The sequence below is a fragment of the Tympanuchus pallidicinctus genome, unplaced genomic scaffold (genome assembly GCF_026119805.1).
Source record: "Tympanuchus pallidicinctus isolate F22 unplaced genomic scaffold, pur_lepc_1.0 scaffold4, whole genome shotgun sequence".
Lineage (NCBI taxonomy): Eukaryota > Metazoa > Chordata > Aves > Galliformes > Phasianidae > Tympanuchus > Tympanuchus pallidicinctus.
The window spans coordinates 18,898,881-18,920,196 of NW_026294758.1; the positions used below are offsets into that span (position 1 = coordinate 18,898,881).

At 36.6% G+C, this 21,316-nt stretch overlaps 1 protein-coding gene across 6 annotated transcripts in view; it reads left to right on the forward strand.

Moving 5' to 3' along the window:
- The window catches only part of HOOK3 (hook microtubule tethering protein 3), an 81,271-nt gene that overhangs the window by 48,514 nt on the left and 11,441 nt on the right, over positions 1-21,316 (forward strand). For 3 of the 6 annotated variants that reach the window (XM_052700371.1, XM_052700369.1, XM_052700375.1), the window contains exons 12-23: positions 2,387-2,497; positions 5,378-5,465; positions 6,001-6,070; positions 6,710-6,850; positions 8,595-8,682; positions 13,066-13,143; positions 13,845-13,879; positions 14,664-14,746; positions 16,697-16,797; positions 18,529-18,633; positions 18,745-18,816; positions 20,159-20,295. In XM_052700371.1, coding sequence (XP_052556331.1) covers positions 2,387-2,497; positions 5,378-5,465; positions 6,001-6,070; positions 6,710-6,850; positions 8,595-8,682; positions 13,066-13,143; positions 13,845-13,879; positions 14,664-14,746; positions 16,697-16,797; positions 18,529-18,633; positions 18,745-18,816; positions 20,159-20,295 — 1,109 coding nt within the window. Of the gene's footprint in view, positions 1-2,386; positions 2,498-5,377; positions 5,466-6,000; positions 6,071-6,709; positions 6,851-8,594; positions 8,683-13,065; positions 13,144-13,844; positions 13,880-14,663; positions 14,747-16,696; positions 16,798-18,528; positions 18,634-18,744; positions 18,817-20,158; positions 20,300-21,316 lie in introns of those variants that run through there. The other 3 variants (XM_052700373.1, XM_052700372.1, XM_052700374.1) reach the window with 3 other exon arrangements.

Sequence of the window (21,316 nt, forward strand, 5' to 3'; positions counted from 1 at the left end):
TCTCCTTTCCTGGAGTAATTCAAGACCTGCCTGGACATCTACATGTGCAGCTTCCTTTATTGGGCCTCTTTGGCAGGGGGGTTGGACCCTTCCTACAATTCTGTGGTTCTGTGATGACTTTGTAACCTTTGTGTCTAGATCTGATTGTACATAACTGAGGTAAGGATTTTGGAAGGAGCAGTCCTGTCATTTGTTCTGCAAAAAGCACTGTTTCTTTTCAGTGCTCCGTGGGTGAGATTTCCAATATGAGGTGCTGATAATTTGTAGAGAACCGGTCCACTGTCTGAGACTGGAATAAACATCAAGTGCCCTCGTGTGAGAGGCGATAGTTTGGTGATAGTTTCTTTCACCTAATTACAGTGTCTCAAAATGATCATAAAGCGTATATACCTTACATGTCCTGTTGGATTTTTTTGGCTATGAATTGTGAACTGTCATTCCATTATTTTCTCTGAATCTTAACTTTTGCTATAACAATTAAGCCAGGTTTAAAGATTCAGATGTTACACAATTGATCACTCATTTGCTACTGTAGAGCAACATGTCTTCCCTGATGTGTGGAGGAATCCAACCCCAGTTAAGATATTAGAGTAGAGTTATTGGAGATATTTATCTGGCTAAGAAAACTTGTGCTGTGCAGGTGAAGGTTCAAGCTGCTGTAGTGATCTGCAAGGAAATCTCATCAATATTAGTTTCCTTAAGATAAGCTTGGTGATGGCATATTGTACTTGGAGACATAATAGCACTTATTTAGGAGGCGTTGCTCACTTTTCCGACAGCAAGTGCAAGCATTTTCTGAGAAACTTTTTATTGCACCATGAAGAATTCAGATGTGCAGATTCCATGATTACTTTTGTAATTTTGATTCAGTCCCTTTGTGCTTGTGTGTTCTATTTTTAACAGTATGTCCCGCTTTTCTTTGCAAGGTTACTGCTTTACTCATTCCACATGTCAGATAATGCTCAGTAAACGTTATGGCAATTCATTCATTTATTTATTTTTTTTTTAATCTTCTGCATTACCATGTAGCTGTGTATCTTTCTGAACACTCCCAAATGCTGATTTGGGGCAGTTTATTTCCTGCTGTGTTTTTCTGTATAACATTACCATAGCTTGAATTATTACTGACATTAATGCATTTATTCTAATTCAGATAGGAATGTATCTATTTTACAAAGAGGGCAAAATCGTAGATGAAGGCCTCGATTCTTTTTGTATCCCCAGTGATGGAAGTCACATCTGAAAAATTAAATATTTTCCAATCTGGCGTTGTAAATTTTTTCTAATCTCAGAAATGGCAGATGTAATTTATTATTTCATGTCTTTATCAACAAGAAAAAAAAAAAACCAACAACAAAAAAGCACCACAAATAGAAAAAAAAAAAAACAACCAGTATCTTTCATTCTAAGACAAAGACCATGCAGATTTTCAGGCCTGGTAATTTTCTTATAGTTTTTCACAGTGAAAGTAAAACGTAATTGCAACTGCTAGGCATCTTATATAGGCACAGCTACTGTTTTGCACTGACAGATTGTTAGTCACTTCTCTATAATCTGAAACCAAAGAGAAAGCCACCTTATGAATTGCTTCAGAAGAAGTTTTATGTCTTCAGCTGAATCATCATTCAGCTTATGTATTTGCAGCTAAGTCTTTATTCAGATTACTTGCTTCTATGCTTTCTACATTATGAGTATTACTAATGTCTGAGAATGAGCTTTCGTTAGTAAATGTTGAGAACTTTGGAAAGGCAAAACTTTACTGATTTGCCTTCTGTTCACTGATTGTTTCTATGTATTAAATAAAATCTTTACTGATCTGTGGTTAAAAGTATATACTTGACACTGTTAGACGTGTATTTCATTCTTAGTAAACTGATAATGAGCCTCTGGCCAAATCTTTATATTAGTGTATTAAAAAATAATTAGGAAAATCTCAGGTTAAGAGACATTATCTGACTACATAAACTGGCAGTTGAGTTCTGAGTAAGGCTTCACAACAATTGTAGATAATTTCATCAAAGGTTTTTTTTTCCTCTTCACTTCTCAGAAAGCAGAAGGATTTTTGCACTGCTCCTGAGCAATTTGTAGAAGTACATAGCTTTTTTTTTTTCCTGTTAGACCTGGCTAAGCTTCCAGTCCTGTTTGTAGATATATTGAATGTATTTTACAGGTTTTGCTTCTTGTTTTTGTCATGAGACCTAATACTTGGATGCTGTTAGTTTTGCTGAAACACAGAACAACAAGAAGTTTTTGGAAGTCCTATAGATAAACATTTTGCTTGTTTTACAAAATAACTTGTGGTGCATGGTAATTGGCTACTTTTGTTTTATGTATTTTGTTTTAATACTAATATTTGCAGACAAATTATTGATTCTTGTTCTCACAGGCAGTTGAACTACAAAACAGGTTATCTGAAGAATCCAAGAAAGCTGATAAATTAGATTATGAATGCAAACGGCTGAAAGAAAAAGTAGACAGCCTCCAAAAAGAAAAAGATGTAAGTGCCAAGGTGGTGGGGTTTTTATTTTTGGTAGTAGTGAAAGCAACTTTGTGTCCTTTGTAACAGAGAGATGTCATAATAAAAATTAGCCATTTACAGCAACCTTTTTAAATTAGGAAGCCTTTTTTTCACTTATAATTTCCTCATGTATGTTTTATAATATACTTTTTAAATCTAAGAACTGTACAGCATAGAATTAAACTACTAAAATCATATGCAACACTTCTTAAAAATGAAGAGCCTTCACAGTTGAGATCTGAAATTGTTTCTTGCCCTTTCCTCATGAGAAGGTTAATAAACGCTCAGCATAATTGTCACGTATTCTGAACGACTATTTAAAGTAGGTGTATTTGCAGTATCTTCCTTATAACTAAATTATTATTTTTTTCTTTTAAGATCTTTCTTTGAAATGCCAACTGCATGCTTCTGTTTACATAGTCGTGAATGCTGCAGCAAGAGGCTTAGGAGTGTTGTAGAAGGATGTTTCCATTGTTATAGTCTCGCCTTTCACGATAGTTCATTGACCTGTCTTGTAGTGTTAACATGGAATACACAGGACTGGTCTGTTCTGTTCCTCTCTGTCATTTACTAATGATAGCTAATATAGCTGATAATTCTGAGATCAGTTACTCTGTCCCCTCTTGCTAAGACCAGACTTTCAGACTTTTTCTTGCATACTCTTATTTCGCACCAGTTTTTTGTTTGTTTGTTTTTCCTAGGAATGCATTTGCAGTGCTCCTAAGCATGGCTGGCACTTTTGAGTTAGAAATTTCTCAAGCTTGAAGTATAAATCCATTTATTCATCAGGAAAGTTCTCTGTAGGCATTTCCTTTAATATATCTTGTTGCCTGTTAAATCCTTTCAAGAAAGGGCAGTCCTTACCCTTAAATAGTATCTGTAAGGTAGTAAATCTTCACTTATTTTCAGTTCACAGGTCTTTGATTTCTATATTTTGTTAATTTTTTAACTACTCTGAACAGTTGTCCTTTTCACTTCCATTTGTTCTTCAGCTCAGATTGGAATGCTTATAGTTATCATTTATGCTTTGGCTTTCATCTCTGCTTCTTATTTAAAGCTTGTTTTTCCAATTTTATTATGTTTAACAGCAGTAAGATTGTGTTTGTGGCTTGTCTGTTGCTTGATAGACCATTTTGTCTTGCACAAAGGATCTGAATTGTAGGTGACTGTTGTACAGTTTTCAGTTTGCTACTGCCTGGCTAATAGCATATTCTTTTTACTTAGGTTGTTTTTCAGTACTTTCTTCTGAATTGATATGCACCTTTGAGAATTAGTTTATAGTTGAAGATTCTCAACGTTTGTATTAGTGATACAGCACCAATGTTATCTGCTCTCCCCAGTTATCACATACATATCACTAGCGTTGCCCATCGCAGATCAGAAGCCACGTGACGGTACTTTGTCAGTTACATTTTAGAGGCAGTTTTGTCCTTTTCTTTATATTCAGGCCAAGTGTGGTACAAGGTTTTGTATCTCTAGCTTTGCAGGTGAATTTCAATTCTGTGGTCTGTTTTTTGAGACGTAATATTATTGGATGAGTTGACTTTGTCTTCACTGTACAAATGAAGACTTTGAGCATTGTCTATTCGTTGAAATATTCTAGCATTTGATTAATTGGCTTAATGTCTTCTGACTGCAACAAACTGCAGAATCTTTGCTTTCAGCAACTGAACTTGAACATTCCTTTGACCAGCCATTTTTCTGTATTTATAGTGAAGCCATTAACCTGCAAGACTCATGAAGTGGCTTGCTGTGCTAGCGGAATGCACACTGTATCCAGATGCTTGTGACAGTAGCACCAGAGTTCCCTGGTTAGGATTCAGAAATACAGCAGAAGCCTCTGCCACACCTCACCAATAAAGTCTTTGCCAAGGGTTTTCCAAGTTAGGGGTCCATTTAGGCTGAAATATAAAATACATCAAACTGTTAATATGATTGGATTCAAGGAGCTATCAGTATACACAGCTCTGTACCTATGCAGAGTTGAGGTTTGACTTGGGCCTTTTAGTGGTGCTGGATATTTCTGATACTGGAGCAAACTACAACTTATATCTTTAAATAGTTGCTGTTCTCTCCTTTCATTTTTCACTGTCGGAATCTTTCACGATTAAAACTTGGTGTTATCTGTTAATTCTCATTTTTGCCAAAAGGAGACTTCTGTCAGATGGGAGTGTATTTACATGATGCTACTTTAGAGCCCATCTGTCTAGATCCCAAGATGGGCCTGTTCTGTTTTTCAGTTCTTTGGACTGAGTCTTAGGTCTTAGTCATCTTAAGTACCTGTGATGCTGGCTGGTGATTGGCAGGGCCAGTTGACACAAGTCAGGAAGGGGTTATGGAACTGCTGCTCACACTTTTGCTGCTGAAAGAGAAACAAAACCAAGTTAATCAAGTTTGTCTTTTGTGTTGACTGTGTCTTTTATTTCACTCTTGGCTAAGTCTTGATTTCATGGTGAAGGAAACGTCTGCAGTGTCTTCTCACTTCCCTTCATCAGGGATTTGTTCCAAGGGAAAGTGAAGAGGAAGATGGCTTACTGGTTCCTGTACATACTGTTTCTTATGTGGTACCAGAACTTTATGTCACTAATAAAATGATGGTGTCAGCTTGTACCCTAATGTTTTTACTCCCCATAGCTGCGTTAGCAGAGCATCAAAAATAACACTGTTTGTGTGAAATACTTTAAATTTCTTCTTATTCTGTTGTGAAATAAGCTGAGATGCCTTAATGCGAAAAGCAGTCTCTGATATCACATTCAATTCTTTTGAAAGTGTTGATGCTATGCCTTTCATCAAATTGCATAGTTTAAAGATGGAATGGCAGTGCCAAAACTTACATTTATTCTCTTTCCAATTATTTAGAGATTAAGAACAGAAAGGGATTCTTTGAAAGAAACTATTGAAGAGCTCAGGTGTGTACAAGCACAGGAGGGTCAACTCACCCCTACAGGTAACAAATGTGGAGATTAAAAGCATCTTTTCTAAAGATCAAGAAATTTATCTGAACAGTATTGATTGTACTTTGGGAGAAAATAAATGCTTTCTTTGAAAGCATCAGTGAGAAGCTGCTTTTACTACTCATAACTTGCGTAACTTCTGATTTCAGAACTTTTAGACTCCTCACTGTGGTAGTTCTAGGATGTATTTCTAAATTGTTTAGTCAGTCTGAAGAAAATTACTTATGCTTTCTCAAGTATGTGTGGTATTTCATGTGTTGCAGTGTGTTTATTATGTTGCACAGCTTTTTGAATAATCTGTTGAGAAAATCACCACAAAATATGTTGACCAGATTGATTGTAGGCAGAAATAGCAGTTGTTTTTCAAATGAAATTGTGCTTGCCTATCCTCCTGTAGCTTGATTCTGTATCATTTTCCATTCTATAGCATTACTCTAAAATTACAAACTTGTAGAACAAATTTACTTCTGTTTCTTTAAAAGAAAGTAACTGGTCTGCTTGCTAAATGTTTTACTTTTTCTGACTCAGGATCGATGCTCCTAGGAAGACAAGAATCTTCAGACAGTTTAGCAGCAGAAATTGTTACTCCTGAAATAAAGTAAGCTAATATGTGTGCTTTGTTATACTAACTATTATGATCTACCCATAAATGAGTGGTTTACATCTTAATAAGTGCTGAAAAGTTTATGCAGTTAATGTTTTCCAACTCATTTTGGATTTCAAGCAGCAGCTACTGTTCTCACATTCCCCACATTGTGACAGGACATTAATCTGTTTGCAAGCACCTTTCTTCACCTCATGGAGGAAGCCAGCGGACTAGCTGGGAAATTTTTGCAGTCAGGCCTGTCAGTTGCACCTGTGTATATCAACAGGAAACATGAGGAAAAGCAAACTCTGAAGCAGAAGTAGCTTCCCCAGGTTCTAGCAGTAGTTCATGTACAACTGAGATTACAACCTCCCTTGATGCTTGGCACTTAGTTCTAGATTTTCTGTATTCTACCTAATAAACATGTTGTGCTATACTCTGATATCTAATAGAGTGATTTAGGCAATTTTCTGTTGTATTACTTTCAAAAATTATAGCTCTTTTAACTGGATTTTAATTTGGAGGCTTGAAGACATAATTGTGGCTTCATATGTCTTCCTTAAATAGGTAAAGAGAATCTTTATGCAATCTTTACACATCCTGTGGTAATCTGTTTACAATTTCTGGAAAATTGTGTTTCAAATTGTTTAGGGAAAAACTCATCCGTCTTCAGCATGAAAACAAGATCTTAAAGTTGAACCAGGAAGGTTCTGACAACGAAAAGATTGCCTTGTTGCAGAGCCTTCTTGATGATGCAGATTTACGGAAGAATGAATTGGAGACAGAGAACAGGTAAGAAATATTGTCTTCTGCCCCCCAAGTTGCACTGATTTTTTTCAGACAGTACACTTTTGACACTTTTTGTCCAACACAAGGTTCCCCAGCACAACAAAAGCATAGATTTACTGTATTGAGTGAAATGCTGAAAGGATGTGATTGAAGTACTGCAGAACAAAAAGAATCTGAGAGATAGGGAGGCTGGAAAGAAGGCAGGCTAGAGGGGGGATGTGATTAATGTTTAAAAATATCTAGTGGAAGTGCCTAAAGGAAAGGGAGCTAGAGTCTTTTCAGTAGAGAGGCAGAAGAGGCAATGGGCAAAAACTGAAACACGTGAAATTCTATGTAAATGTAAGAAAATACCTCTTTACTGTGAGTGTTGCTAAACACTGGAATGTGATGCCCAGAAAGGTTGTCTCCATGATTGGTAATAGTCAGAACACAGCATCACATGTTCTTTGATATAGATATCCATGGAGACAAGATGCATCTGAGGATGCTAAGGTAATGCTAAGTAAAGCTGACTCTTACTTGTGTGTGGCTGCTCATCATTTAATCTTTGAAAGGTCTTGGTAATTGATTGAAGTTTTTGAAGTTTGAGAAAAGCTCAGTGCCACACTCACCTTCAAAAAGACAAGAAAAAGGATCCAAGGCTGACTGAAATCTGGAATCTGCTTCCAGTCACGGGAGGGACAGGGAAGGTCAATGTGAATATTTCAGGCCTGACTAATGTAATTGTCTTCTACAATGAAATGAGTGGCTGCCTATGTGGAAGTGGCTTTGGCAAAGCCTTTGTCACAGTCTTTCATGGTATGTTCATATTCCAAACGGTGGCGTATAGACTGAGTGGTGAACTCAATTGTAGTGAACAGTAGTGCTAACAACAGTGTGGAAAAATTAGCTGGTGGGAGCTAGTTGAGAAAAATGGTCCTTCACTTACGATTAGCACTTGCAAGGCCACTTTTGGATGTAGCACGTAGTTTTGGACATATCAGTGTAGAAAATATGTGGACATACAGGAGTACTGAGGTGAGGGACACTGGAGCACGTCATGTGGGGTAAGACAGAGGACAGGGTTTGTTCAGCCTGAAAAAAAGATGACAGGAGAGATCATTCTGTGATATACATCTGCATAATGGGAATGTGTGAAGAAGTCAGCTGGTTGACAGTGGAAGTACAAGACGCAGTGGAAACTATCTTAAGTACAAGAGATTCTGAAGGAATACAAAAGGAAAAAAATGTCCAAAAGAAATTTAGAGAAGAGGTACAAAGAAATTGTCAGACCTCCATCTGTAGTGGCATCCAGACCTCAGCATTACAGTAGTCTGCTGTACTTGGACCTGCTTCAAGATATTTAGATGAATAAATTATATAATTATAAATTATATTTAGATAAATAAACTCAGGAGGTCTTTACCAGCCTGCAGGTTGTTAGGGTTCTGTGACTGCATAAAGGCAATACGGTAGTTGTCTTCACACAAAGTCAAAAAGAGTTAGAAACTCTTCTTGTGTATATATGGAAATAATTTCTTATGACTTACATGAAACACTGACTTGGAAAGGTATCAAAATGTTCTGGGAGGCTGCCGACTCTGACCTCTGGAACTGTTGTACTAAGTTCTGTTATAAATTCTTAGTGAATAAAATGCAGTATTGTATCTCTTATGTAGATCTGGAAACAGCAAACCCTAAAAGTCTCAAGCATCATCTTGAAATTTTTTGTTCTTTTCTGAAAAATAAAATTTTACTTATTTCATAGATTGGTAAATCAGAGACTTCTTGAAGTGCAATCCCAGATTGAAGAACTACAAAAATCTTTGCAAGATCAAGATTCAGAAGCTGAAGATGTAAGTAGAAATCTGAGTCAAGCTTACGTTCAAGTAGTTGTAGTGATTTAAACAAGAACTTTTTGTAGAAGTTTCAGCTTGTTATTTAGTAATGAATCAGACTGCTAGGAATTTCTCATTGTTTAGCATATTCTTTGTTACTGCCTTAACACTAAATTGTTCTTTAGATAGAATATAAGACATTTTTGTAAGGGAAAAAACACAAACATTCTATGCAGAGAAAGTATCAAATATGTTTTATTTGATTAAATTTTGTCTGTTCCAATACCGAAGAAAGCATTGTTTAAAATTATACAGTTAGAATAAAGAGTTTTGAGGGGAATTAAGGACGTGTTCATTCTCCACATCTTAATAATGTATCTGAAGATATTTTTGTTTCATTAGTGGAATTTAAGGTCTTTCCTGTTGGTGGATGCCCTGTAATTTTTTTTTAACGTATCAGCTAATGCAAGAAGCTTGGCAGACCAAAACTGAAAATGGCAAATGATTAGTCACTTAACATAATATAGCATTTTCTGTTTCCACACACAGAGTCACTTTTGTTGCAAATTTGAGAGTACGCATCATGACAAGTTAGCGTGAAGAACAACTTTCAGTTTTCCACTCAAAAAATGCTTTTGCCACCTCCTGTATTTGATACAAGAAGCTCTCTAAACTTTCTTGAAAACAGTGATTTGCAGGATATGTCTATCTATCTATATATACAGTGTGCACTCACAATACCAGTGTATTGCTCTGCTAATTGGCAACAAGTTGTAATGTGTTGCATTCTATTTTTGTGTTTTTATTTTAAGTGATTTATATTAAAAAATGACAGATCTTCTAACTGCTTGTTTTCATTTAAGAGTTTTTAATTTAGTTTTTTCCATTAATTTTTAGAATATACTGCATGACTGTAAAGACCATAATCTGGTTCAATTGAGGCCATTTCCTGAAGTAATTTAGAACGTGTTTTAGAGTTTCTTTTAAAATAGGTTCATGCTATTTTATGATTCTTATATTCTTTGCATTCTTGTTCATTTACTAAAATCTGATTTTCCAAGATGAACAAGAATATGAAAACAGTATTCTCAGGTACTGTGTATTGTGAATAGTCCCTATTTAATTGAATTCAGCATTATTTACTGCACTGGAATTCTGTTCCTTTTTAAAGCTCTAATTTGGGCTGTAGTTTAGGGCACGTCTGCAGCTTGTTTACAGAACTGATTGCAGCCTGTGTAGGTATAATGTGAGGTGATTATGCGAGTAGTAAAACAGCACCATGGTACAGAGTGCTGTGTGTGTGCAGACAGGTGTTGCTAGGCAGAGCTGGAGTTTGTTCAATTAGCTGCTTTCCTCACTTCTGTATAGGTCTGACCAAGCCAGTGGTAATAAATACACACTAACCTCTTGGCCTGTTTTGCTGAGCTTAGTATGTAGGCCTTCACTTCTCTTAAAGAAGTAAAAGAATCAGAGGATCACAGAATTGTAGGAGTTGGAAGGGACCTCCAGAGATCATCAAGTCCAACCCCCCTGCCAAAGCAGGTTCCCTACAGCAGGTCGCACAGGAAGGCATCCAGGTAGGTCTTGAACATCTCCAGAGAAGGAGACTCCACCACCTCCCTGGGCAGCCTGTTCCAGTGCTCCGTCACCTCACTGTAAAGAAGTTCTTGCACACATTGGTGCAGAACTTCCTATGCTGCAGTTTCCAGCCGTTTCCCCTTGTCCTGTCTCCACTCACCACTGAAAACAGTCTGGCCTCGCCATTCTGCCCCCCACACCTCAGATATTTATAGTCCTGGATCAGGTCCCCTCTCAGTCTTCTTTTCTCAAGGCTGAACAGATCCAGTTCACTCAGCCTTTCCTCATAGGAGAGATGCTCCAGACCCTTCACCATTTTTGTGGCCCTCCGCTGGACTCTTTCCAAGAGATCCCTGTCTTTTTTGTACTGGGGAGCCCAGAACTGGACACAGTACTCCAGATGAGGCCTTACCAGGGCAGAGTAGAGGGGGAGGATCACCTCCTTCGACCTGCTGGCCACGCTCTTTTTAATGCACCCCAGTAAGCCATTGGCCTTTTTGGCCACAAGGGCAAACTGCTGGCTATGGCCAACCTGTCGTCCACCTGTCCCTCTCCGCAGAGCTCCTTTCCAGCAGCTCATCCCCCAACCTGTACTGGTGCATGCAATTATTCCTCCCCAGATGCAAGACTCTACACTTGCTTTTGTTAAACCTCATCCGGTTTTTTTCTGCCCAGCTCTCCAGCGTGTCCAGGTCTCGCTGAATGGCAGCACAGCCTTCAGGTGTGTCAGCCAATCCTCCCAACTTCGTATCATCAGCAAACTTGCTGAGGGTGGCCACTATCCCCTCATCAAGGTCATTGATGAAGATGTTGAACAAGACCGGACTCAGCACCGACCCCTGAGGAACACCGCTAGTTACAGGCCTAAAAAGAGTATAGAGTCAGATCAGTAAAGGTTGCAAGAACATCTGAATCAATGGACACCTCATCCAGTCTAACAAAGCATAGCAAACCTCAAAGTTAAACCCAGTGTCAAGGGTAATCAGGTTGTACTCAGACATCTTGAAGTTGTCCACAAGCTATCCTTAAAAAGTGATTCTTCAGATTTATGAGAACAGAGATAAAGAGGCACACAGCACGCAGTTCATTGTTTGACCAACTTTTTTCTGATTTTTACTACTTTTCTGCAACAGTGCATTGAAATCCTTGCTTTTGCATACTTAGCAGTGTAAATATGAACAACCTTGAAAACTGAAGGTCCTGTTTGTATTCTTGTCATTGTTTGTTTGGTTTTTTTTTTTGTGGGTTTTTTTGTTCTTCTAGTATTTTTTGTTCTCAAAGCTGAAGTTCTAGGCTTGCTCAAGAAGCAGTAAAAGTGTTTTTCTAACCCAGACAAATGTCATTGCCAAGATCCAGATTGGGACGCAATTTGATTTTTGTACTGAAGATGCAGTGGAAAGGGGATGTTAGGAAGACATCAGTGTGAATAGGCCTGTAACAGGCACTTGCACAGCATGTTGGGATTCATGAATAGTCCCCTCTGGGTACTGCATTACTAGCCAGGAAATGGCCTCCTTACTCTCTGATCTTCCAGACTGCCATATTAAGTGAGACATCTGTGGTGTGTTGGAATAGCAGGTTTGATTTGTTGTCTTTCGGAACATGTACATGCGTAGGGCTGTTCAGCAAGAACTCCAGACAGCCTTATGTCATTTGCTTGCTTTATCACTCCTGTTCTTCCCACTTGTTCTCTCTTTTTCTGCCGACTGTAAATATAGTCCTAAATAAACAACTGACCTTTGAATACTTCCACTTCTCTAGACCAAGTTCTGCTAACTCTCTAACAAATTGGGAATTTTTCATACTGTTACATAGGCAATCTTGGCTTTATATGCTATTGTTAATACACTTACTATGTCCTCCTGACTTAGCTTCTCCCTGAAAGGTCCCCAGAATTCTGTTGCCTGTTTGGTTTCTTATGAAGTCAGCAGCTTTGCTTATTACTCCTACCTGTTTGTGAAATCTGGCCATCCTGGTGCTTTTCTCAGCTTCTGACATTGTTAGCTGTTGTATCAGGCAATTTTCTCAAATCACGTGCTATAGTTTCTCTCATCCTGTTTAGTTAGTCTAACCTCAAGCCAGATCACAGTCATCTGCCTGCAGCCTTAACATACAGAACAAAGCCAAATTTAGACCCCAAAAAGGAGAAAGAATGCTTAAAAAAAAATGACTTATTTTTTGCATACTCCCCCATTTTATTATAAATGTGCAATAAAGAAATGCAACTTTGAAGTTGGCTTACACATTGCAAGTTAGGAATCATAAAATTTGACCCAGGAGTGTGATCAAAGACAACATTTGGAAGCCTTTATCTTTGAAGCCTTTAACAAACCTAGCATTTGGGGGTGATGCACACTGTAATTGTTCCTACTGGTCAAAACATGCACTGCAAGACCACTGGAGGATAAACAGTGAAGGCTGCTGATGACAGTTGCTCTAGAATGCCATCACATGCTACAGTTCCTCTTCAGTTGGTGTAGGATAAACACAAAACAAAACAGAGAAAAAGCACAGTTCATAATCACCCCAGGAAAACATACACATCTCTTCATAGTGGTTGTAGTCCAATAGATTGCATATTTTCTCCTGTTGTGTTACTCGCATTAATTTTTTCTTACATAACTTTTCAAAAAGCGGTTGTTCTCCTTTGAAATTCTAGTTTGAATATTTAAAAATATGCTTTTTATGATTTTTAAAATTTTTTAGTAGTGTGTTTTAGAAAACGTTACAGTATGAAGCAGTTGATGAGAACGGAGGAGAAAAATGCACATGCCTGAAAATATGCATAGCTTTAACTTTTCTGTTCGTGTACTTTCTAAACAGTTTCTTCTGTTGGCTGCTGTTTTGCTTAATACTAATGATACCTCTGTTTCTTGGCATGGGCTTCTGCTCAAGGTTATTGTGAGTATGGCTTTCTATTTACTTAACACTACTTTCAGCTCACAGGCATTTACTGATTTCATTTTTTTTCAAAAAGTACTCACTGTGTATAAAGTGAGTTTAAAGTTAAAATAAAATTTACTTTGAAGCTTTTATTTAAAGAGCTTATCAAAATGTGAATTAACCAGAAAGTGGAACACTGTAAGTTGTATGAATTTTTTTTTTTACATGTCAGTACAGATGAGAAACAGAAAAGTCATGAGAATATCTGTTGTTCTCTGGTCCAAAACACTCCGTTCCCTCTAGTTTCTGTGGGAAAAGGAATTAGGTTCAAATAACTTATTACACGTCTTCATTCAATTGCTTTGCAGTACTGCTAAGGCGATTCTTCTAGTGAATTTTGCTGCACTTTCTATTCCAGGTTAATTTGTTAAGTCTGATTAAAACTGCTGAAGAACATTGTCCTTTATGGATCTTACTTATATTGATCTAGTTCCTGGGGAAATATCTGTGAAAATATGGAGCATTCTAATTTCAGAGTAGTCACACAGCTGTTGAGGAAAACTACCACAGAGGACAGGTTTACAATTGTGGTCTAAATCTGAGTGAAATAAAATGGTGGATTTTGGTTAGAATGTCAAAATTGTATCTTAAAAATAATTTTGAAATTACATTAAAGCACCACAATATACATAAGTAACACATTTAACTTTCCATTTTAGTCAGTTCTTCTGAAAAAGAAACTTGAAGAAAATCTGTAAGTATTATGTTAGTCTTATTTTGCTTTCCATTTAAAATGTGTTTTCCATATGGCAGGAAAAGCAGACAGTCATGAATAATGCATCTAAAAGATAAACAATTCAGAGAAACTGCTTTGCATGGAAGAGTTAGGGAATCTGCTATTTGGGTATTATTTTCATTTAATAGAATACCCTTGCAAAATAGTAAAAGCTGTAAGTGAGCCATCACTTTTGACTTATCACTATTGTGATAATTAGAACACATTGCCTAACATTGCATAAGATGAGTAAGTTCTGAGGGAAACATTGTAATGTAAACAAAAATAATCTCTTTGCATTAATAGGGCATAAAAGAACCTTTTAGGAAGTGCTGTTATTTTGTTCTACTATTTCTACTTTCTGAAATATGAGGAGATGCTCACTTTCTTATTTGATAAGTTGTTCACATGGTTTCTGTTGCTTTGGGATTTATCCATTCTTTCATAATGTCATCTAAGTTACAACTATTCATTTTAGGCATCAGTTGCAAAATTTACTGTACGTTCTAAGATAAGTTCCTAATTTTGGACTGAGAATGAAGCTGCTTTTTCTCCATATACTGTAATAATTTTCAGCTTATGTAACAAATATTTCCACGGTGACATTGATATACCTGCCTTTTGACCTTGTGCCCCATGGCAGAAATTGGTAGTGCCGTAACAAATACATGGCTGTTTGAGTTTTCTTATACATCATTTAATGTTCATTCAATCGCAGTAAGTACGCTGGGAAAACCACGTGTGCTTTTTTGATTTGTGACAGTGTGAAGCTCCATGAAGCTAATAATGAGCTACAGAAGAAACAAGCTATTATTGAGGATTTGGAACCAAGATGCAATAACAGTTGTGAGTTTACTGACATTCAGTCTATTCCTTTTATTTGTAAAGTATTTCATTTGTGAGGTCTTTAATTAGAATGCCTGTGGAAAATGCAGGTTAAACAAAATGTACATGTTAAATGGCATTGATAGTTGTTGTTAATTTCTTCAGAATTTATTGTGGCCAGAAAAATGCTTATAATACTCGAAATAAAGGAGATGGTATGTGAAAGACCACCATGATAATGACCACAGAAATAGCTACTCAGTATCATAACTGTTGTTGAACCTCAGCTGCTCAGAACTGTCATATCTCCTAGCATCTTAATTTTGAAGATCCCTAGGTTATTTTTACTGACAATACGTATTCCTTCAGCATGTTTTCAGGTGACAGATTAGAACTGTGTTGTAATTTGAGAAAGCTTTTGGACAGTGGTCAACAAGAGTGTCAGTTTTATATCATATAGACAGATGGTTTCCAAACTCTTAGCATCTAGCTGTTAACGACTGATTTTTAGTACAGTCATGCTATTTATTTCTTGAGAAATATTACTAGAGCTATGTTGTTGTTTTGAAGCTTACTCACTTTATAGAACAAGGCAAAAACTTGCAACCAATTTTAGTTTCTCTGGTATATGCAAAAAAAAATTCTAGTCGTGAAGAGATCCAAGAAGACAAAAATAATTGCAGTATTCATTGCACAAATCCCCTATACAAAAGGAAATTTTAGTTGTGTTGAGCCAAAACTACAATATGCGTTGTAAAACTCTGTCATAGCAAATGGTAGAACTCTTGGAATTGAAGATCAGGGACTGAAAGAGAAGATAATAAACTTAGGATCCTGTCATACTTGATAAGCCTTAGTGTTAAGTGTAAGAACAATTTACTGACTCTCTGACTTAGAGAAGTCAAGATGTGTTAAAGCTTCTGTAGTTGCTTTTTAAAAATCTGTTTTTTCCCATTTTCAGTCCCATTGAAATAAAAATACTGGTACTTCTTCACACTCAGGATTAAAGTTGTGTGAATTATTTCTTCAGGTTATTTTAGGTGTCCTGGGTGTTTCCAAAAGGATTGGGAGTTATACAAGAATCATCCCACCATGAAAAATTAATTTTATAATCTTGAAGATCATTTAATTTGATTCTCTTATTGTTCAGTGAAGACTTTCAGCAGGACTTTGTCCTCTGGCATGCTGGAATGTGACTTGATCTTGTTACCAGCTTAGTGTTTTTCCAAATGTTTCAAGAGAAAACTATAGGATAAACATGAAAGAGCATGACAAAATTAGGCTGCAAAACAGATTGTGAGTTGCCAGTTGTCTAATTTTGTCTGAGCCACACACCAGTGATATGTGCTGTTAGATACAGAATGATGGAATTGGTCTTTTCCTATGAAGATGTGTAGTTTATACAAACTGTATGTGGCTCAGCACATTTTTTTAATCAGCGCAGGAAAAGACTGTGCAGTGAAACTGTCCTTCTGGTCAGTGCTGCTGTGGAAGAGATTAAATTGAGTACATTAATGTTGTGATTCTGGTAATTTTTTTGTCCAGTGTTGCAATTGAATGTATCTAAGCATCACACCTGTCGATCATTAATCTCACATATAAAAATGAGTTTATCTATTCTCTCAGTTACAGTACCAAGATATTTCACAATCCGTAATGTATTAAGAAACAAGTTTTGTGAGTCTGCTAACTAATTGCAGTGATTTTATTCCCTTTGTCTTTATTTTTCATAATTTTTTTAAAACAAAACTTGTGTATTTCAATTGCTTGAGATTATGGAAAAGTACACTTTTGTTCTTTTCCTGAGCTGTTCAGTAATTCAAATTATGATATCTGTTGAATTACATTCCTTATGTATGCTTTTCTTAACTACAGTATGTTCTGGCTGTGCTTCAAATGTCTGTTTGAACTTGTGAAAAATAAACATAATGTAATTGTTGTTTTCCAATGTGCTTACCTCCTCACATAAAGCACTCAAAATTGAAGAATTACAAGAAGCTTTAAGGAAGAAGGAGGAGGAAATGAAGCAAATGGAAGAGCGTTACAAAAAGTATTTGGAAAAGGCCAAAAGTGTAAGTATATTTGTTCTGCATTAATATTTCCTGGCTGCACCACATGTCCAGTCTCTGGGAATAAAAAATAAAGAAGTTAATTGTATATACAGTGGTAAGAACAAGAAAAGAAACGGTGAGTTTCTTTACCATCTTACCGTTATGGTACACAATATTGATTTATTCTTCAGGTTTTACTTTTGTGTTCCTGGCTGTCCCCTTTTGCTGTCTATCTGTAAGCCCCTTCTGCTTCTCTGTAAACATATATAGCTATGGCAGCAGATTTCTGGAGTCACCCGGTGAAACCTGACTTACTGACGTCAGAAAATGACAAGGAGAAGTGTGCTAAGCCTTTTCTACTGCTGTGACAACCTATTTCTTTATCAAAATTCTTTAAATTTGTCTAAATTCTAAAAACTTGTGTCTCTGAGTGACAGAGCTATAGATTAGCTGAAGTCATGTCCATACTAAGAAGTGATATGAAATAGCTCACTGTGTTTCACAGTCAGAGAACCACCTGTATAAACTAACAAGGGAAGAAAGCTTTACGAGCAAAAATATTTTTTAATTAGCATGTATGCTGGGACTTCTGGGAACTTTTGATGGTTTTCCTAAAGGCTATGCTTCTGTACACACAAATGTAGCTGAGACTTCGTTGTTGTTTTTTTTTTTTTTTCCCCTTATGCCTTATGTTGCTTACTCTTTCTCAGGATATTCTGATGAAAAAGTGCTGACTTCCCCTTTCATAAGATTTATTTGTATGTACTGTGTTACTATGGGACATTTTATCCAACAGTAGTATTAGTTATTTTAGTCAGATTAGGTTTTTGTGATCTTCTTACCAACTTCTGTTATTCTTTTTTTAGTGTGTGAAAATGCATGCAATCATAGCCTTCCACTACTGAAACTGTATCCATGTCCAATGTTTATTTTCTTAGAAATACAGTACATTAAAGTACTGTTTTATTTCAACATCTACATGTTAACCTGAAATGGGTAGAAAGACAAATAAGAAGTCTTTTCCCATATATCCACGTTTTGTTAAAAAGTTTTCAGTTTTTTTCTGTTAAAGAGTTAGGAATCTGGATGTTATGCTGCATTTCTTCTTGGTTTAGCTCTGTGGTTTTTAGCACCCAGATGCTGCCTGTAATGGATGCCATATATGAGCATACCTAAATGTACATTGTTTAATTAATAGGTAAACGTCCATGCATATGCCACAGCATGCTTCTTGACATAAGAAAGTTTTCTAGAAGCAATGCCATCTGGTGCCAGGTGGCATCTTTCCAGTCTGAAGATATTTCTAAGCTGTAAAGGAGGAGCTGACAGGCCATAAGTAGGTAGACAAGAGCTGTAACGAGAAAAGATCTTGAGAAAAAAGTTTCCACCACTGTGGCCCAAGGTAGTGCAACCAGTGAAAGGATCTGCATATGTGGGTCTGAGATACTGAACCTCTTAGGTGTCACTTTTTCTCATTAATGGTTTCATTTTGTGGTCATGTAGAAGAGGCTCCTGTTTGGATGCACTAACATGCTGCCGCTGATGTTCAGAGCGTCTGTCTTGCAGTTCTTCAAGATTGTTTTGCAGGATTCAGCCTGTTAAAACTGCACATTCCTCTGTTCCACATTTTGGTGTGTCTTTTCTTACTACTGATGTGCTTTAAGTTTTTTAGGGTTTTTTTTTTTTTTTTTCATTCCATTGGGTTGATTTTTTGCAGCATTTAATTAAGCACAAATTGGTCTCATCTTACAGGTCATCCGTACCTTAGATCCTAAGCAAAACCAAGGTGCAACTCCTGAGATTCAGGCTCTGAAAAATCAGTTGCAGGAACGGGATAGAATGTTTCATTCACTGGAGGTATCAGTCTTTACATTTCCTTGTTGATGCGTATTTCCTTATTGTTTTTTAGATAAAGACTAATACTTTTATTATATATTTTTTTAATTTATGATTTTGTTTATTTTATAGAAAGAATATGAGAAAACAAAAAATCAAAGAGAAATGGAGGAGAAGCTTATTGTTAGTGCCTGGTACAATATGGTAAGAGACTCCAAAACTTTAAAACATGGGTTGTTCGTAAAATGCCTCATTTATTTACATGTTGTTGTTGTTAGAAAAGTGTTTTCCAACAGGCAGGACATTTCTTTCTATGTTTCTTCATGTTTTGAAGTTTCTACTATGTAGGAGTTTATTCCTCTGAAAATGTTGGGATAAGCTGGAAGCCTCTAGTTGCTGTCTTGTAGTTCTAGCCCTTCTGTATATGGACTTGCAGTGCCTGAATTTCTTTGATTCTGCAATGTCCAATCTTCTCATCATTTCTAATGAAGGGGCAAAAAGAAACAATAGTCTACTACTGCAGTAAACTCTAACTAGCAACCTCTTTAACCTTGGGTACAAATTTAGTCCCGAGTGAAGATGAATGTGGGCCTGGCACCCCCTTTAATTGTTCAGAGTATTAGGGAGCAGCTATGTAACTTTTGCTGGGTATTTATGCAGAGACATTTTTCACCTTTAACAAATGCTTTTCAGAAATCTCCTTGGTAGAATGTGGCTGCATTGAAGCTGCTGTTCTAATATGACCCAACTGACATCCATTTTTCATTCTTCACCACGAAGTTCAGATTCTTCCTCGCTTTCAGAAGAATTTCCTTCTTGATGTTCTATGTTCTTGTTATGTTCATGAATAGTAAGGCAAAAATAGTACTTAAGCAAAGTGTTTGAATCTTTTAAATATTGAAGGGATTTTCAAGTGGCAGGTGTCCTTGACCAGATCTGTTGCATTACTACCACTGATGTGCAGAATACAGGGCTGAATAAAGAGATGTGGTTCAGCAGTCAATCACGAGTGTCAAGATGAGTGTTGATGGTTTTGTGTATGTCCTTTCTAATTAGCCTTTATTCTGTACACAACCCATCGCTTCTCTCATTTTCTCCTTACATTTGCTCCCACTGGAAACACACTTTCAAGATGTGCTCCTGCTGTGAGCTAGTACAAAGATAAAAATAATTTCATTGTTTTCAAAAGCAAAGTACTTTTCTGGTTCAGCGTACTAAGGGGGGTTGGGTGATGAGGGGAGGCACTTCTGAAAGGGTTTGTCCAATTACTGTGTGCTTATGTGGAAAAGGAAATTGTCAGATGTGGGAATACAAAGGACCTGCTTCTCAGCAATTTCCTCCAAATTTGGACAGTAATTTGAAAAAATATTGAGGAACTGTAATGGATCAGGAAGAATGTCTTTGTCATGCCTTTAAAAATGTAATGCTTTATGTTTGAAATTCAGAACAACTTAGTGTTGATGCGGATGATAAAATATAAATGAATAAAGTTGTCAAGTGTTGTATTTTTGGGTTTTTTTTTTGAGAAATTTGTTTTTGTCCACAGGGGATGACTCTGCATAAAAAAGCAGCAGAAGACAGGCTGGCAAGTACAGGCTCAGGACAGTCCTTCCTGGCTAGACAAAGGCAAGCCACGAGCACAAGGAGATCATACCCTGGTCATGTCCAGCCAACAATTGCAAGGTAGAGAAGGCCTAGCCCCTAGAAAGAAAATTGCCCTGTGATTCAGGCTATTTCTATTGCAAATTACTACGTTCAAGGAAAAGCAACCAGCATTTTTTTTTCTCTTTTTCCCTTGTTACCACCCTTGCTTTACAGTTCAGGAAAGGATTTTATTATGGTTTGTCATTGTTCTATGAAGCCCTTTTCTTATATTTTTGGGAGTCCATCTCTCTCTTTCTCTCTCTGCATTTTTCTGAATGTGCCAAAGTTTTGAAAACATCTAGCTGTACAATAATGGAACCTTGTAAGTTTATATGAAGCCTGGTCTCTTACAAAAAGCCTCCTATGGGTTGTCTAGCAGTGTACATTTCCTGTCACATTTGATATATTTGTGCCTACAAGAGTTGTCACACTTTACAAGACTGCCTTTGTTTAAAAGGAATTAGACCCTTAATAGTGTGCTAACCAGTTGCTTCAAAGAAGACTGAAAACTCAAAACAGAAATGCAAAATTAGTATATAAAATTATTGTAAAATGTTTGCATCTGAAAGGCTTATTGGCAACAGAAATGACCTTTGCTTTTATTTTCTTTTATTTTTAATCTCTTATATATAAAATTTCCTCTTGTTCTTGGTGTTGAGTAGGGAAGCAGGAAGATTTATTTTTTTTTTAAAGCTTTTGTTTATCCACTAGTGTTACCTGTTTGCTGGCAGAACTGAATATTTTCAAATAGCTTGTCCCATTCTTCTTGATAAGTTATATGCATAATACGTAGTATTAAACAAACTGAAAAATATTTGAAGTGCTTTAATATGCTACTGCATCTTCCATTTTAAAAAAGGCATTTTTATTAAAATTTTACTGTTTTGATTTACTGTTATGTACTTGCAGTACATAATGGATCAAGGCCTAAGTTAATGTTGATGTTGCTGTATTTCAGTTGTCATCCCCTGCTAAGCAACTTGCTTTTAATATGTTGATTCAGGGTATAATTGTATCCGTTGCCTTACTAATGGTACCAGTGCCTTCAGGTGAGCATGTT